The sequence below is a fragment of the Larus michahellis genome, chromosome 20 (genome assembly GCF_964199755.1).
Source record: "Larus michahellis chromosome 20, bLarMic1.1, whole genome shotgun sequence".
In the NCBI taxonomy this organism is placed as follows: Eukaryota; Metazoa; Chordata; class Aves; order Charadriiformes; family Laridae; genus Larus; species Larus michahellis.
In genome coordinates, this window is record NC_133915.1 from 7,249,678 (window position 1) to 7,263,705 (window position 14,028).

General features: G+C 41.0%; 1 protein-coding gene across 1 annotated transcript in view; it reads left to right on the forward strand.

Moving 5' to 3' along the window:
• The window catches only part of KCNU1 (potassium calcium-activated channel subfamily U member 1), a 42,192-nt gene that overhangs the window by 1,588 nt on the left and 26,576 nt on the right, over positions 1 to 14,028 (forward strand). The window contains 15 exon segments of the mRNA XM_074563425.1: positions 418 to 516; positions 1,191 to 1,301; positions 2,803 to 2,855; positions 2,858 to 2,907; positions 3,474 to 3,556; positions 4,430 to 4,469; positions 4,471 to 4,498; positions 4,962 to 4,992; positions 4,994 to 5,111; positions 7,032 to 7,144; positions 7,252 to 7,320; positions 8,457 to 8,501; positions 8,503 to 8,544; positions 8,674 to 8,774; positions 9,541 to 9,668. Coding sequence (XP_074419526.1) covers positions 418 to 516; positions 1,191 to 1,301; positions 2,803 to 2,855; positions 2,858 to 2,907; positions 3,474 to 3,556; positions 4,430 to 4,469; positions 4,471 to 4,498; positions 4,962 to 4,992; positions 4,994 to 5,111; positions 7,032 to 7,144; positions 7,252 to 7,320; positions 8,457 to 8,501; positions 8,503 to 8,544; positions 8,674 to 8,774; positions 9,541 to 9,668 — 1,111 coding nt within the window.

Here is a 14,028-nt window from a genome sequence, read left to right on the forward strand (position 1 = left end):
TTCAGGTTATAGCTCAAAGAAGCTGTAATTCTTAATTTTTCTCATCATTCGAGGCCTCCTCTGAGGACGTAGGTGGAAATCCAGTGACATAAAGGCTCTGAATACTGAGCAATCTTATCCGCTCTTGCCAGGTTTGAGGTGTGATCTGCTATAATTATGTGGAAAACAAAGCATGCATATTTAATCGTATCTGAATACCCAAAACCACTCTACTTCTAGGCAGATTTTTTTCATCTCCTCTGACTTTCTCACTTTTTAGCAGGTTTGCGGTTTTTGAGAGCACTTATGTTTTATAACTTCTACGAATACTACAGTTCCACAGGATCGTGTAGAACAAGTAAGTGAAAGCCTCGCCAAGTACACTTGGAAACCTGACATTCTCTGATGTGTGTATTTTGGCTGCCTCGTGTAATAAAGGAAAATACTGGTGTTGTATATGGAAAAAAACAAAGTTGTGGAAATTGTTGAAAGCCATAAAAATTACGAATCCTCCTATGAAGTGGTGAGTGGGAAAAAGTAAGAATGGTTGCTATTTCTCTTTAGAAAATAAAAATCAGGTCAGTCACTAAGCTGGGAACCAGCTCAGAAGAAATAAGAAGCTAAATAAAGCTTCTTGTAGTAACTTAAATGAAATCCTGAAACTTATTCTTGGTTGATCCTTGCTCAAGACTGTCTGAATAAACCTTGTCAACAGCACATTCAACATGGACTTTATTTTCAAAGGAAGAGAAGCTACTTGACATGATAGCCTGACTTAGAGATTGAAGAGACCTATTTCAGTGGTGGTGGTGTGATTTTTTTTTCAGTGTAGGTTTATTTTTGTTGTTTTGGGGGTTTGGGGATTCTTTTGGTTTTGGGTCGTGGTTTTGGTGGGTTTTTTAGCCACTCACAGGACTGAGCAGGTGCAGCTTTAACCAGCTCTTATAAAGTTCCTTCTGTGACTCTTGTTTTTGGAATGTCTACCACGCACTACATCTGACACTTACAGTTCCTCTTCCTTTCCAAAATAACTCCTGAAGTACATAGCCATGATGGATGAAATTTTCATCAAACCAAAGACACAAACTGTCTTCTGTGTTACTGGGATTACTATATTACAAGTTGGTGTGTAGTTTCATACAATGTCACGTTTGCAACAACCATTCTGCTATTTTCAAAGTGACAAATCTTGCTTGATCTCTTCCTTGTAGCTAGCTTGTTGTCTGTGGTAATACCGCTCCAGAGAGCGTCACTTCATTCCTCTGAGACTTTTTGCTTCGGGACAAGAGAAATGTTTGCACAGAAATCTCTTTTCTGGGAGAGTAAGTATCCTTATTTTGCTGAGATATTTCACTTTGATTCCCTGAACGCTTAGGGGAAATGTAGGAGATCTGAAAGTAAAGCGATGCTGTGTAACTAATTAATGGGAGTTACAAAGTAAATTGTAGCAATGAAGCTTTCATGCTGGAATGTTCACGATAAAATGTTTTCTGTTGTGATCAATTGAAAAAAAATGTTTCCCTGTAAATTGCATAGTAAACTAGCTTTGCCAGATATACCCGGCTTCAAGTCTTGCCAAGTCTGGCAATCAAATAATTGTCAGCTGTCTCAATTTCTTAGACACTTTTTTTTTTTATCCTGGGGAGAAAATTTGATACTTCCACTTGGTCGTGCTGGCGTATAGTGAAGGGCGGAAAGTGAAGCCACTTTTCAGTGACAAAAATATCAGGCGTTTCAACTGTCCTGTCAGATCCCCTCCTTCTGCCTAGCTGAAGCTATTAGACATGTTTCTGAAAGCAGAAGCTTCACTGGGAGGTAATTGCTAGGAACACAAACAAGATTTTACCTTGGAATGCAGTGGAGGTGGGGCAAGAGGTGAACAGAATATTATAGGCATCTCTTATGAAATATCATGACATTTTGAGAGAGCTGTTGAATTGAGGATGCATGGAAATGAGGTACAGGAACGGCTCAAAGACAGGAAAAAGTGCTTTAGAGGAAGAGATGCAGAGTTCAGTCTGTTCAGCAGAGCAGGAAGAGGATCGGGAGCTTGGCTCAATAAAAGTGCCTAAGTAGTTTCACAACCAGTATAAAAATCTTCTTTAATCTGGAAAAGATAGGCATAACAAAAGCTAATAACTAGAGTTCAAAGTCGAGCAAACTCAAGTAAGAAGCAAGGCATGCATTTTTGGAAGTGAGAAGTGATTAATAATCACTGAAACAAACTGCTTGGAGAATGGGTGAATTTTCCAACTCCTGTCTTTTTAATCAAAATTGGGTACCGTCCTCCAGGGCATGCTTCATTGCTGGGATCAGTGTAGGAATATCTTGATAATATATTGTACAGCTCACAGAAGAGAATGTTACAGAAGTTCCTGGGTGAGATACAGTTGTATAAATTGAATAGGAAAATAACACTTGAGTTGGAGAGAAAGCTGAAGTTCAGCAGTTTCATTTGAAAAGAGAATGCAGAATCAAGCCCTAGGAAGTGTCATTTCCTGACTCTTGTGGAGTAACAGTGAGCTATAAAATTAGAGCTGCATGGATGGCTGTGGAATGATACTCATGAAAAATTAATGACAATAGCAGAAGACAGGAAAAATCCAGGAAACATTTCCATGACTGTTAAGTTTTATAAAAGCTAGTTTTCATTAAAATCTAAACTATGTACTTTAACTGAGCTGCCAAAATCCCTGTAGTTTTTTTTAAACAGCAAGTAGTTATGGCAAATAGCTTCTCTGAGAAATGGAGACTTGCAGAGAATGTAATTATGAGAGATTGATGGATTTTCCCCCCCCCCCCGTTGTTGTTTATATTGAATAGGTCTATTCCTAGTCTGGAGCTGGAAGCTGTGTTCAAATGCTGTTCAGCCTACACCATTTTCTTTATGGCTCTGCACTAAACTGTGAAGATCTGAAGAGAGTTGGGGTAAGAACTTCATCATTTGCCCTTTCTTGTAGATAAGCCAGCCTTGTGAAAATCTTGTCCCTTACGAAAGGATGCTTGAGCTGCATTTACTCAATTCATGTTGTGATTTACACTTCAAGGAGCTCTGCTTATTTTGGTGGTACCTTTTGCATACCAACATACCACTTATGGGTACTGAGAGTGTAAGAGTCAGGCGTAACAGACTTTTCAGGCTATAAATTTTTCAAGCTCTTAAACAGGAAAAATAAAGGGTAAAGCCAAACTGTGATCATCTGGTTTTGAAAGGGGAATATTATTGAATGCGGCATTTCTCGGAATTGTATTTAAATAATTGGAATAGCCCTTAGCTCATCCTTAGACCGTGCATCGTATTTGGGTCTGGTTCATGGATGTCCATGTCACTGTTGCAATGTTCAGGCATGTGTACAACTCCAAGTAATAGATCATGATGATCTTATACAAGTTTTTAACTGAAGACGTATGCCACTAAATCAGGTCGCTGTTGGAGACTGTTGTTCTTCATATGGGATTAAACCCTGATTTAACTTCTCTCTGCTGGGACGCAGATGGAATCTGCGAATGCTTGTCTCGTTCTAGCAAATGTTCACTCTCCACAACCTTATACTGAAGATACTTCCAATATCATAAGGTAGAATGAGATACTCCAGTGCTTTCATTCTCTATCTGATTGATATTAACAGTGACACAGATAGTGCTGCTGGCAGGGGAACATATTTGTCCTGTCACATTTTTTTCTGCCTGGAGAACTCTGAAAGCCAACTGACTGTTTTCTGCTATGATTTTATCAGATGTGTTGAAGGATTGAGACAGGTAGCAGCTGTGCAGCCTTGCAACCCCGTACAGAATATAATGTTACTAAATATGGTGTAATTACCTTCTTCAGTATCCTGAATATTAGCAGTCGAGGAGTCTGGCTCCTTTACACTGGAGAGAGTTGCACACTACTGTCTGGTGCAGCTCTGCTGTCAGGTCTGATAATTCTACACATCTTCGTACTGGGCAGACTTGAATTGGGAGCTCTTAGTGCTGCTGGATTGTGTGAATGTGATGGAATAATTAGCATTCCCCGCAAACAGTCCAGAAGTCCAAGTTACAAAGTGGATTATCTTTCTTTTCTATTTGTAGAGCAGCTACCAAAGTGGAGATATTAGTTTATGAATGAAATTTACAGGTGGAATTGGCAAAGCAAATGCTATTATTATTGTTGCTTCTCTTAGTGCTACACTTTTAGTGGGATACAGGTATGATTCTTCACCCTGTGTCTGAGCCATGTGCCGTTATCTTCAAATCTTTTGATGGTGACTACCTTCCTCTCCAGATAGTGGACTTGGATATGCTTATTAAAGTGTAGAGGTCCCAGATATGGGCATTGGGACATACGCTGTTCTTTGTCACTACTCTCCAATTGCTCTCTGCCAGAGTAAACTATAGTCTGACTCGAAACATGGGAGACTGTAGGCAGAACTGAGCATATTAATCAGAAATTGTACTTTTTGTACAGAGTGCTGGCCATCAAGAATCACTATCCGAACATGAGAGTTAATTTTACAGATAATTCAATCTTGTAACAAGGGATCTTGTTGTCTGTCATGTGGGTTGTCATGGTTGAAATTCTGACCTTTATGGAATCAAAAATCTCTGTCTTTTATAAAAACAGAATCTTTATCCCATGTCTCTTACTCATCCAGTTACTAACCTACCTAGAATATATTTTAACATTACTAAAAATAAAGACTAACTTTTTATTTGTGTTGTTTTTGCCAAAGTTGTCAGCAATGTTAAAAACAAACGAACAACAACAACAAAAAGAAACCCAAACCAAAACAAAAAAATCCCACCCAAAAATAGTAAAAAGCCATACCTACCCAAAGAAACTCAGAAGTCCACTTAGCTATCAGTTAGCATATTCCAGCACAGATTTCAGGGAAAAAATAAATGTTGAAAGCAAGAAAGACAAGAATCATCATTTTACGGGAACATTGTGGCCTTGCCTGTCTCTATGCTGATCTGTAATCAGTTTTCTACTCTGAAACAGGTATTCCTGCCGAACATCCCCTACTGGGACAGGAGACAGCATCATCTGTTTTGTTAAACCAAAGCTAGGCTTCGTAGCACAAAGCTGCCTTGTTCCTGGTTCGTCTACTCTCCTAACTAATTTGTTCATTGTGAAAGAGGATACGGACGTACGTCCTTCACTTGTCTAAATAATGTGAATATAGCCCAGTGGGATCTTCTCTGAAATACGTGCCTGACTTCTGAGTAGAAACTGCAGCCAGGTCTTTTGAAGCTTATCTTGATCATGCTGGGATTAAGCTTGGCACAGAAGGCAAGAAAACCTAACAGACTATTTCTAATGTAATACTTGAATTCAGTGCAAGAGATGAAGAGTGCTGTAGAGCATGCCGAAGCAAAAGAACCTACGGATGCATTTTACAATAGTGTGCAAGGAGGTGCCAAAGCAAAGGATGGCCCATAGCAAGCCACGCTGCTGCATTTAGCTGATATGTGGAAGTGCCTCTTCTGTTGCTCTAGGCTGAAAAGCACTTAGGTGATGCTGGTGCTCCACTGCCTCTCAGAGAACACAGTAAATCAATTTTTGGTTACTGCCCAGTATGGACCCTGTTAGCTTCTCTGTGTCTCTGCTTCATTCCATTCTCTCTGGCATTTGTAATTTGAATCTGTGCTTAAAGCACTTCTGCAGAACTGCTCCTGCTTGACACCCAGAAAAATTGGTCCAATGTACCCTTTCCAGTTAATAGGATGCTTTTCTTCAGTATCTTTTTACGCTTATTTCTGTGGTTGGGTCTTATGGGGTAACTTACACAAGAAAAGTGACAATTAGAAATTCTGTCATCTCTCTGCAAGGAAGGTGATCCAAATTTATCCTCCTTTTATCTGTCTTTCCTAATCAGTACCTGCTACAGCACAAAATTGATAAGCTACATATTAACTTTACGTTACACAGGTTGCTCAGATATTTCCAAATCAATACCAGAAGATTTAATAAAAACATAGACGGAACTATTAGGCATGAAGTTACCTGAACAAGTCTCAGGTTTGCTAGCCCTGCAGTGGACATGCTTTTGCTATCACCTAGTGGCTGTATGTGATACTTCACATTAATCTCCTGCACCAAAGAATTTGCTATTTCTCTCTTCAGGGATTTTTCATTCACAAAATTGATTTAGAGAAACTAAATAGTTAGTGGGTGAAATAAACACAGAATTTATCAATGCAGAATTTGCATACAGAATTGGGCTGCTTGTTAGACAGTGTTTTTTCCTTGACACGTGCTGTTTCATTCAAGTCTAAATATTTCACAATGGCAAAGCTAGCAAAACTGATTTTTTTAAGGTTTTTTTTTAAGCACGCAAACTTCTTAAATTGAAAAAAGCCTCTTATGTCAAAATCCATTAAATAATTTTCATTTGGAAAGCAATGCTTTTTTTTTTTACACATTTTTAGTAGCCTATGAAGTTCTATGTGGAAGGCATTCATACACCAAGAGAGTAGCATATCCTGTGACACAATGAGTGGGAGTTTAAAACCTGAAGGAGCTGTAAGCAGTCGAATGTTTTGCTGCTTTACCCAGGTATAAACAACCCTTCCCTAATCACACAACTGCCAAAGCAAAACAAAAGTGCTTATACCAGAGTGAATAAATGGTCACAGTTCAGCAATAAATCACACCTCTAATACCTGTATTTATGATTGGTAAAACTTAACCCAAGACCAGTCCTCATCTGAATAACTAAGGAGGAAGGTTAATCTTATTGCAAACTAAGGTGTAACTTCGCTCAAATAATGGGCTCCTAATGCTTTGCAGTCATGAGATTTCCCCATGACTTCATTTGTATGCAGTAATAACAGCTGCTGTTCCATGATAATATGAATTGGAAGTGTCTAGAAGGGTTGAGACTTTCCCCGGTCTGTTAACTCGATATTGTCTCTGACAACATCTAGCTGACATCATTCTGCTTCCAGTAACTAAAGGCCTTTGATCTAGTACCATGTGGTGTTAGACTATCGGCCCAGTGTTAGATTACGTATCTTACTTGCTTTGCCTTTCAATAAATACATTATCTTTATGTTGATTCTTTTAGACAGAGAGAAAATATTTGAAGGACAAAATACTTCTGAAAGGCAAAGACTACAAGGTAATGACTTTTCAGCTCTCCAATGATTTTGCAGACATGACTTTTATAGAGGTTTCTCAGTATGTGGTACAGCAGATGTGGTTGTTTTTCTGTTATTTCCTTCCAGATGTGTCTTTTCACAGTACAGAGATATTGTGAGTAACTGTGACTTGCTTTTTTTCCCCAGGTTGTGCTTTGTGAAACTGAATCTTGTCCTCTTGGGAACTGAACTCAAATTTGGCAGTCAAGGGGAGAGGTAATTGTCTGGGAGACTTCTCTTCTAGTAAGAAGGCAACCAGTTCCAAAATAACAATTTCCAAAGAAACATGCCCCAGGGCCTGCACAGGTTTTATACCCCTCTTGTCTTCCTGTGCACAGTATTTAGACAGGATTAAGCACAGGTTACTTAAGTGCTGGGGTGAATTTTACCATATACAACAATCTCTTCTGCTTCCTCTTTTCTCACGGATAATCGGGTGAGAGACAGGAGATGAAACACCATTCTTATCTTCTATTCCACATGCAAACAGTGTAAGTCTCACCCTGATTTGGGGTGATTCAAGCATATTAATTTTCATTGGTTAAGGAAACGCCTCCTCATTTTTTCTAGCCACATGAGTTTACAGAAGCTCCTAAATGATGCTACAAAGTGTTGTCATAAAGGGATAATTTGTCAATGCTGGCAGCGGAGTTTTTGCTCTCTGAAGCTGATCTGGTCCTAGGCCAGATAACATTCTCTCTGTTCTAATGGTGAAATACAAGACATCCTAGTGGGGAAACGGGAACTAGTTCAGAAAGGGGGATAAATCATAGAATCTTCATGGTTGGAAAGGACCTTTGAGATCGAGTCCAACCAAACAACCTACAATCTCTGCCACAAGTGCTGTGTATCTCTCTGTGCCATAAGTGCTGTAGATCTTTAAAAAGCTTGAGAAATCGCCCAGAAAACGCAGACTATTGAATGCAATTATTTCTTTCTCCACTTTTATAAAGGAAATGGCTGTTTTGATGAAACCGTAGAATAGAAACTCTGAAAACAGGGTTGTGGGGAAACACTGCTGTGAGAAATACATTGGGGCTCTTCCGGAAGTGCTGAATGAGCTCTGCACTGAAAGAAGTCAGTAGATGTAGTTGCTTAGCACTAACGGAAAACAGGCCACAACTCAATCTATTCTTCCTTGAGTTCATGTATTGACTGGCTGGAAATAGAATGATGAAAAGAGAAAGCAAGAGGGAAAAGGAAGCTGTATGCTCTTTGAGAGATAGAGACTGTAAGATTATGAGGTGAGAGGAAACTGTTACGATCATATAGTCTGAATTCTTACAACAAAGGTGAAAAATGTTGCCAGATAGACAAACTGTGATTACTCTTTTGACTGTTTCCCAATACAGTGCTGTCCTGAGCAATCCACCTGCACAGATGAAGCTTCATCGGAACAGTGGGCTTTTTTATTGCTCATTCCCTGGCAGAAGTCAAAAGGTAAGATTTCCTCTTACTGTTTTGTTGAAAAGAGATCTAGAACAGAAAAACTTTCAAGAGCAGACAAGTGCTTTTATTCTCTCATCAATTAAACAGTTCAGTTCTGCCTAATTCACTTTTGTTTTCTAGGGCACGGTTCTATTGTAAAGCCTGTCACAGTGATATACAGGATCCAGAGTAGATTAAAAAATATGAATGTAAAACCAGACTCTACTCAAAACTTTTATCAGGTAATTTTTTAAAATCTGTTTCCCCTTTAAAAAAATAGATTCAATGAATATCTGTTAATTGTACTTTTATTAAGTATTTTTCTAGAAGGATACGTTGGAATACGCAGCCATTTACTTACCTGATAAAATAGGGAGTAAACAACAAGCTTTACATTAAATGCGGACATACACATGCCTCCCTACTTGTGTTTCAGACATGCCTACTTGTATTTCAAACGCTTGCAAATCCTTTAAGCAGCAGATGGCAGCCAAGCCCCGTTATAAAACATGCCTCTGAACTGCAGATGGCTGAGATAAAGGCAAAACTCATTCATACTGTGCTCAGCCAGACTGAGCGAACAAGCACAAACATGCTGACACCTGGAGGACTCCATGTAGTAATGGCATGTAGAAAGAGAAGCTGGAGCCCATTTCCAGTCCAACACACTCATCAGCGTAGATGTAACTAAGGTCCCTGAAAGCCAGCAACCTCCCAGAAAAGAGGCGTCCATAAACCGCAAAGACATCTTAATAAAAGTCAACGGCAAATGAACAGAAAGACATTGACACTGTAGGAGCTCTCCACCTGGTTGGTTTTCTTCTTGTTTCCTAGGCAATCTTAGATTTTTAAAAGGACAAGATGACATTTCAGTATAAATGTGTATTAATAAAAAGCAGTTGTTTACAAACTTGCAGTTCTGCACCAGTTATACTGTGGAGAGAGTGGTTGCCTGAGGTGGATCAGGAGCTTTGCCAGGCATAAGACCTTGCCATCGGTTTCCCCTAGGATTCTGGATGTATCAGAGCAAAACGGAGCTTAATTATAAGCACCTTGGTTCCTTCCTCCACTCTCCGTATACTGTAGTTAAAGTGGTACATGGTGTTCTGGATTCCTCCAAACTCGTTGTGAGGGAGGTGAGGGGAAGGGTAGGTGTAGATGTAGATGAGCATGCCTCCAGTACCTGCAATGGAAACAGGGAGATTTAGTTGGCAAAAAGCAAGTTCATTGTCATGAATCTAAAAACTAATACAGGAGCCTCAAAGATTGGGAGCTTTAGTCAAATGAGCTGCTATTGTTCATTTTAACAGGAGTATAAATGGCAGAGTGCAGTCATAACAGACCACAAAGGCTATTTTTTCCTTTATCATCCAGACTTAATCAAAAGGTATTACTGTTACTAGATGATTATTTTTTTTTAATCATCAGATACGTAATTAAGAGGCAATAGAGCTTCTTGAGACAATGGGGCCCCGCCCTGCTTTGGGACCTGGTCAGGCAGTGCGAGTAAATGAGAGCTTTTCTCCCTGTTCTGCATCTCTGCAGCACCTCAGAGCTGCCCGGGGCATCAGGCCCTGTGCAGGTTGTTCGCAGTAACCCAGGGAGTCTGTGATAAAGGCTGGGACCGAGACCAGTTCTGTGGAGTTGGCCAAGTATCTTGGTTTAGAAGAACATAAAACCATAGAATGGCTTAGGTTGGGAGGGACCTTAAAGATCATCCAGTGCCACCCCCTGCCCTGGGCAGGGACACCCCCTACCAGCCCAGGTTGCTCCAAGCCCCGGCCAACCTGCCCTTGAACCCCTCCAGGGATGGGGCAGCCACAGCTTCTCTGGGCAACCTGGGCCAGGGGCTCACCGCCCTCAGAGTGAAAAATTTCTTCCTGATAAGCAATCTAAATCTACCCTCTTCCAGTTTGAAGCCATTACCCTTTGTCCTATCGCTGCTTATTAGTGCCTGTGTAAGACAGGCTGTTCTGAATTTTCATTCTCTAAATTGACCTATGATACTTCCACTTAGCTTCACCTAGAGGAATTGAGTGGCATGTAGCATCCTTGGAGAGAGCTCTCTAGCCATCCAGCTCCCACCTCGCTGAACCACAGGGCTGTAGGAAGAGGTATCCTGTTACTAAGGCTAAATGCACCTGCTCTTAGCACATCTGTGTAGTGCAATTACAGCTTAAGGTTGACAAATCACCTGTTCAGAGAGATGTCCCTTTTTCTGCTGGGGGTACGTTTAGAATCGCTAGCTGTTTCATCTGGGTTAATATGGTTTGGCAATAGTTATGACATCACAAAGTTGAGGGTATGTGAGAGGGTTCAGCTGTCAGTTTGAGATAAAAAGATATGTGTCTGAATGTTCCTCCGGTCCAGCCTTTCCTGTCCCATCTGTATGCATTGGACATGTTTAGACACATGTGACATGGAGAGCTTTGCTGTGCCTCCTGTCAAATGCTGACAAGGGGGGGAATGCAGATTAGCAACAAAGATAGAGACCAGGGGAGTGTGGGGAGTAACATCGTGTATCCTGAACCGCTACATCACCCTGTAAAGCAGGAGATGTAGGTAGGCTCTGGTGCTCTTAAAAGAATCTCAGAGGGTGCTGCTGTACATCCTCAAATCACTGCCTGGTGTTATAATGCTGGGCTTAATGGCTCATGACCTCAGATTATGGCCCAGAAAGGACTAGATCAAATGTCAGAGAAAAGATGTTCCAGCTGTTAAATGGCTACTTTAGGATTTGGGGAACTTGAGCTCATTTTCTTGATCAGCTTCCTCAGATTCAATCTGGGACTTTAGGCCACTTAGCCTTTTGGAATTTTGATTTCCTGATGGGAAATTGAGGAAGTTAAAAATGGTTTGACTCACAGAGAATAGTGTCATAAATAATTGCAAGTCACTTATGATAAGTATGAGGGCGGTAGAAATACAGAGTATGAACTCCTACCCTCTGGATTATTTATTTTTTTCCCTTGTATGGAGGACCATGTTTTTGTAGAGCACTTAGAGCATGCCTTCCCCCCTGCAGGGGCAGGAATCTCCTCCTCCACACTCTTAAGGACAGGCCCAGCCCCAGAACCCCCCCACACCTTGGACTTCCCCCTCCCTCCAGGACCAGTCCTGGGAACTCCCCCTTTCCAAATGTAAGCTGTGATTCTCCCTTGGTGAGAACGCATCTTGTTCCTTCCCATGGAAAATAAGAGCACAAATGTCATACAGGTCATGTGTGTGTTGGCTGTGTTCAGGGTACGATTCCTTCAGCTGTTCCTCCACCTGCAGAAGTGACAAAGGTTCCCTCCACTTTTGGGGGAAAAACTCAGCAGTTCTGAGTGAGTTTTAGCTTCTGGATTCCAACACAAGAATCTCACAAAGAAAAGGAGCTCCCTTTGGAATGAAATGGTGTGTTAAGTATGTAGAGCTCACCATATTTAAGACCGTTTTATGCATACCGGATGGAATCGCTATTTTATAACGCTGTGCTGTATTTCTGAGCAGTTGGTATGAATAACCAATTACTCAGAGCTCCTTTGTCTACATTTCTGAAGCCCCCACAGAATCCTGAAATGCCATGGTAGCCATTTGCAGACACAATCTAAATGCAACTGAAGGCTATACAAAAGGATCCCAATTCTGTTTCATTGCCTTTGTTTCAGAGAAACTGAAATTGCATAGAGAATTGCATGTTTCAGATGGAGAGCCTGCAAAGTCAAGCTCCTTGGTGTTCTTCCACCTTGGGGTTTTGTGGCTGGGTAAGGAGTGTAAAGCTGCAGGTATGCTGAGCAGCCATTTCCTGGCCTGACTTACTGAGAATTTGTGTGGAAAGAGGGAATAGCAGGGTGAGCCTCTTTACTAATTCTTCTGCTGTTGGTGGTGGTTGTGGTTGAAGTGTATGGTTTATGGCTTCTCCCTATCTTGATTAATTGAACAGTGTAGAAAACACAATTTAGGCCTCCACATCCAAATCCTTAGCCTCTCATACTCTCCTGCAAGCTCAAAGCCCGTGCTGTGAACTCCTGATACCACTATGGAGGAACAAGGGGAAGCAGAGGGGATCGGTACGCCTCCTGAAAGTGCTCACTGCCTTCCAGACGGAAGCCCAAAGATACCATCACTGATCAGCTGAGTCCCGAGCATGTTTTATTTGTCTCCTTCTGAGAGAGCTGAGGCAGGAATAGTTACAGGTAGAAACACGAACAGCCAACACCAAGATTTGCTCTTTGCTCAGATATTCAATTGCAGTGTGACACTGGTAGCAACGTGGAAGATTCGCAAACTCAGGTATACTCTAAAAGTTTGATGTAAAGGCAAATGACGATCCAAGAGAAATCATGCCCTACGGCCTTTCATTCTTGTAATGCATGCTAGAGGAGTCCTTTCTACGCCATCTAAATTCTTCCCAGCCGGAGGAATCTGATTTCCCAGCAGGGTTTACAAACTAGTGGCAGAGCATAGTCATCTGCCGTCTAAGGCAAGGTGTGAATTGCAATATTCTTATCTACACTGTACTTAGTTTGCCAGTCCAGTTGACTTGCACTGGGACTTCTAACCTGAGCTGCTACATTCAGCATAAGGAAAGGGTATCATGGTCTGATACTGAGCTGTCAGTAATAGCAAGCTGTTATGCTCTTCCAAAGCATCCACTAGAGAAGGTGACAGGACATATTGGCAAACAGTGTCATACCAGAATTTGCAGGGAGTAAACAGGAACGTAGTAGGGAGAGAGATGCGCAAACTAGTGTTTCTTGCCTTGTTTCTGCTTGTGAGCAGTTTTCAGCTGCTGTAGAACTGAAGAGGCTTAATAAATGATGTCTGTCCTCCCTCCAAAACCCTATTGTGTGCTTCAGCAGCAAAGGCAAATGTCAGCATGGCAAGGACTCTAAGGTGTCCTCTGGAGAACCCTGCATCTTAGCAGCTGTCCCCAGCACATACAAGGTGTCGGGACAATAAAGTGTTGCTCAGTGCTGCTGTCCTACAACTGATTAGGTCAGCTGTAAATATTGGGACTGCACAGTAAATACATACTACCAGATTCTGCTGACTTGTTAAATATAAATGAAAACATAATTAGATTTATAATGTGTCCCTCCCCCTCCTCATGCCCAATAACATAATTTACCAAAGCGGGTGGGGGGAAAAGAACAAGCCCTCACAACCTGCTGAAATATCATTATTAACATGCATGTGAAAAGTCAATTATGCCAGAGGGAGGTATTTAAGTGAAGTGAGTTTCCATACTCTGGGATTACACCTTGGGGATTATATATTTCTTATTTATTTATTTCTTTTCCTTGAGATCTCTACTGCTGCTTAGCAGTGAGGAACAAAAACGTTACTAAGAGAGATTTTTAAATCCCCTAAAGAAATAGCCAAATATGCAGATAAATAATTGTTCCAATCCCCATCAAGATTCTCTCTCATCACCATATCATGAAGACTCTATATTCTATCCAGTGAGTGCAGGTCTGTTTTCTGGTGCTTAGTTTTAAATGACACCAGGGA